Consider the following 3,781-nt stretch of genomic DNA (forward strand, 5'->3'; position numbering starts at 1 on the left):
ACCTGCAGCAGCTCGCAATGCACGATCGACAGCCCGCTATCTGTGACCAATCGAGGCTCTCTCACCGGAAGCCGTTCTGCCTGGCGCGCACGCCCGACGTGAGACATTGGGCGGTGGGCGGTGGGCACCACATACGGCCCGAATGTGTCAAAGCCAAGCAAGGTATGCCGGCGGGTGAGCGGTTCCGCCTGCAAGGTTGCTGGCTGCGCCTTATTGACAACGCCGCCAGAATCACAAGCTCTCGGTCGCTATCGCCATCCGCGTCGCAACACGTCGGCTCGCCGGCTGATGCTCAGACATGCTTTGACTTGTCACATAACCTCGTATTGCGCACTGCACCAGTCCGCGACGCGGCAGGGACAACCCCGGCCCTTGATTGTCACCCGAGAGTTGGCCGGCCTCAGGTAGCGCTGCGCACCGGCGCCGGCCGTTGTTGGCGTACGCTGCCGAGCTGATCGTCAGGGCCGAGTAAAAACAGAAGACGCTTTGGGAAAGGAAGAAAGGGGGCTTTGATGCCTTATCCAACTGCTCGAGCGGGGAGTGATGTACCAAGCACAGCAAAGAAAGGCGAGGGCTGCCAAGAGAGGGCGTACTTGGCAGCTGAGGGCGTGATGCTTCCTGGCTCAAGCCTGGTTCCACTCGACACGTGATGCAGACTCGGAACTGAGAAGAATGAAGAAACACCGCGCGCCTTTGTTTTCTGTGTACTTGAGCCCAGCGCATCAAATCAACGGAACGCAATGGCTCGCTGTCGATTCCGTGGAAGCGTTGTCTTCGTGTCCAGCTGCTCCACAGGGCGTGTTCCGTTGGGCCTGCGCATTCACCCTCGTGTTACGAGGGGTCCGCAGTAGGATGAGGTGATTTGTCGCGTGTGTAGACCACGCAGACTGCATTTTGACAGCAGTTTTCGTATCATGCATGGCAATGTGTGTCCTTTGCTTCCTCTGGTTGGCACATTCAGGTTCTGCGTTCTGTGATGATTTTGTGGGACAGTGAACCACGACTACATGAGACTTTGTCAAGGATTGTCGTTCATGGAACCAGTGAGTAAAGTTCCTTCCAGCCCGAAACAGCGGCTGGGTAAGCTCGTTACCATCTCTACACCTCACGCGAAAGCAAGCAACGGACATGGGCGTTCATGCCTTCTATGGGTTTTCGAATGTCGGACAAGACACACAGGAGCCGTTCTCCCCCTCACTGCGTGGCCTAGGATTTTGAACATGTCTGGTGACCTTCGTATCCCTCTCACAGGTGGCTGGTGTAATTCTGCAGTAGTGTGGACATGGTACTGCTGGTGCCACTTCTTTGGTCCCCGCTCCCATCACCGTATTTCGTTACTGTCGTGTCGATCATCCATGGATGATCTGCCTGGCCATTGCCGTTTGGCCGGTAATGGGTGATAATTGCGCAAGGTGTAGGGACACGAGGTAATGGTCGCATTGGTGTTGCCTTTGGATGATACAGGTTCATCTCATCTTGAGGCAAATCTGAAGGTTGTACTGGCTTACCTTGTGAATAGCCTCAGTTTTGCCTCGCTCTGGACATCATGTTTGCGTCGACCCTTCATGGCAGCCTCATTGCCCTCGTAGCATGTCTCGCCCTGTCGTCGACGCACATTGCCGCTGCGCATACCGAGGATGAGGATCTCGGGACCGTCTTGTCATCGCAGAAGAATTTGTCGACATTTTATGGCCTGATCAAGGTATGCGGCAGAAATCGCAATTTTCGATACGTTCATATGCCTCACTCACATCTTTGACACTAACATGACCTTCAGGAATATCCTGATATCCTCCTCAAACTGCCCAGCCAGGATGGCGTGACGGTATGTTATCAAGCGTGTTGAGCCCCTGCTCTCGGTCTCCCGCTGACATGAAAAGATTATCGCCCCCTCCAATGCCGCATTCGAGAACATCCCGGGCACATCTCTCAACGGCATCTGGGATCCAAAGAACGCCTCGATAGCAGTGCCAATCCTCGAGTACCATCTCCTCAAGGGCATCGTCAACACCGAGGACCTCGCGCCGGGGCCTTCCATCTTTGCGGCCACGCTCCTTACTTCGCCGGCCTGGACCAACGTCTCGGCCGGCCAGAACGTCGTCCTCGCTCGGCAGCCCGGCGATGTCGTAGTCTTCACATCGGCCCAGGGCTCCCGCACAACACGCACGCGCGGCGACATTGCCTTTGCCGGCGGCCTCATCCAGGTGATCGACAACCTCCTCATCCCGCCGACGCCGCTCAGCGAGACGCTGCAGGCCTTTGGCCTCAACGCCTTCCTCGGCGCACTCCATGCCAGTGACCTGCTCAGCGCCCTGCAGGGCGACGAAGATCTGACCATCTTCGCGCCGCGGGACGAGGCGTTCCGCCGCGTCGGCGCCAGCCTCGACGCCCTCGGCGCCGACGAGCTGCGCGACCTGGTGCGTTATCACGTCGTCCGCGGCCGGGTCGCCGCCTCGGCGACGCTGACGAATGGGACACGCCTCGCTGCTGCCGGGGGCGGCGACGTCAGCGTGCGCAGGGCCGGGAACAACCTGTTCGTCAACTCGGCGCAGGTCGTGCAGCCGGACATCCTCATCGCGAACGGCGTGGTCCACGTCCTCGACAACGTGCTCAGCCCACGGGCGGCGGCGGCGGTGCCGGACCCAGACTCGGTGAGCCAGGCGCCGGTGTGGTCGGCGGGCGGAGACGGTCAGGGGACGCCGTTCACGAGCGCGATTCCCTGCAGCGAGGACTGTCCGGCGACGACGACCGCGGCGGGCTCCGACGGTACTGAGCGGAGCACGGCGAGGCTCACGACTACGGACGGGGTGAGCGGGCCGACGGCAAGTCCGGATGCTGCGGGCAGGGAGTTTGAGGCCGGCACGGGGTTGTGGGCTGCAGCTGGGTTTGCCGTTGTTGCGATGTTGGGATTGTAGACGGACGGAACCGTGAAAGAACCATGGAACGGATACACGCTGCGTGTGCCATTGATCTGGGTATGAGGTAAGATTGGCGGGTCGGAAGATAAGTTTTCAAGACATCACACTAGATATAGCCCAGGAGAAGATGCAGGGTTTGCTTATGAATTCAAGTTGTGCACATCCGCGCTCGAGTCCAGATGTGATACGTTCCTCCATCAAGGTGTAGCTTTCACCAATGCTATCACTTTGTTATGAACCTCGCGCAAGACCTGGCTCTTGTTTTGGCTAAGCTTCCTAAACGATCATTCGATTCAGGACCGCTCCGACGAGGTCGTCGCCTATTTCTAGTGGGCATGAATGACTGACCAGGCCCCCCCTTTTTTTCATCTTGAAGCTGGATCGTGTAAGCGCTCAGACCGGTCAATTGACAGCGATACCTCCAAGGATATATACCAAAACTTTTGACGGAACATTTCGATGCAGAAAATTTGGATGTAGGGCTGTCCGTCATTGCAGGCAGTATTTGCCAAGCGCTTCCAGAGCTGTGACTCTCAGGGAGTTGGGGGCGGGTTTGGTGGCGGCTCGGGCCTTGGTGGTGGACGAGGATGAGGTGGTGGAGTCGGAGGCCGCGGCGGGACTGGAAGTTCCATGTTTGAATAGATACAGGACTTCTGTGTGTTGTTGGGTGAGTGTTTAATCGTGCTCATGTGCGCTGTTCGTGCGATTCTTGGACGACCTTCTTGAGGCACATGGTCATCTGGTGTGGGAGTCCCAACGAGTTTCTTGCGTCCATTTTGTCTTTCTTTCCAAGACTGAAATGGCCTTGTCAAGGGTACGGACAGGATGTTGTTGGATTGACAGGTGCTTCGTGTGACGTCGTA

General features: G+C 57.6%; 1 protein-coding gene across 1 annotated transcript; it reads left to right on the forward strand.

Moving 5' to 3' along the window:
• Positions 1-1,546: 1,546 nt before the first annotated feature.
• On the forward strand, positions 1,547-2,915 carry VDBG_02253 (conserved hypothetical protein; the record flags this gene model as incomplete). The annotated part of the gene is made up of 2 exons (XM_003008019.1): positions 1,547-1,702; positions 1,881-2,915. The coding sequence occupies 2 exons, from the start codon at positions 1,547-1,549 to the stop codon at positions 2,913-2,915; spliced, it is 1,191 nt and encodes a 396-aa protein (XP_003008065.1).
• Positions 2,916-3,781: the final 866 nt, after the last annotated feature.

The sequence above is a fragment of the Verticillium alfalfae genome, genomic scaffold (assembly GCF_000150825.1).
Source record: "Verticillium alfalfae VaMs.102 supercont1.2 genomic scaffold, whole genome shotgun sequence".
NCBI classification, from domain to species: domain Eukaryota; kingdom Fungi; phylum Ascomycota; class Sordariomycetes; order Glomerellales; family Plectosphaerellaceae; genus Verticillium; species Verticillium alfalfae.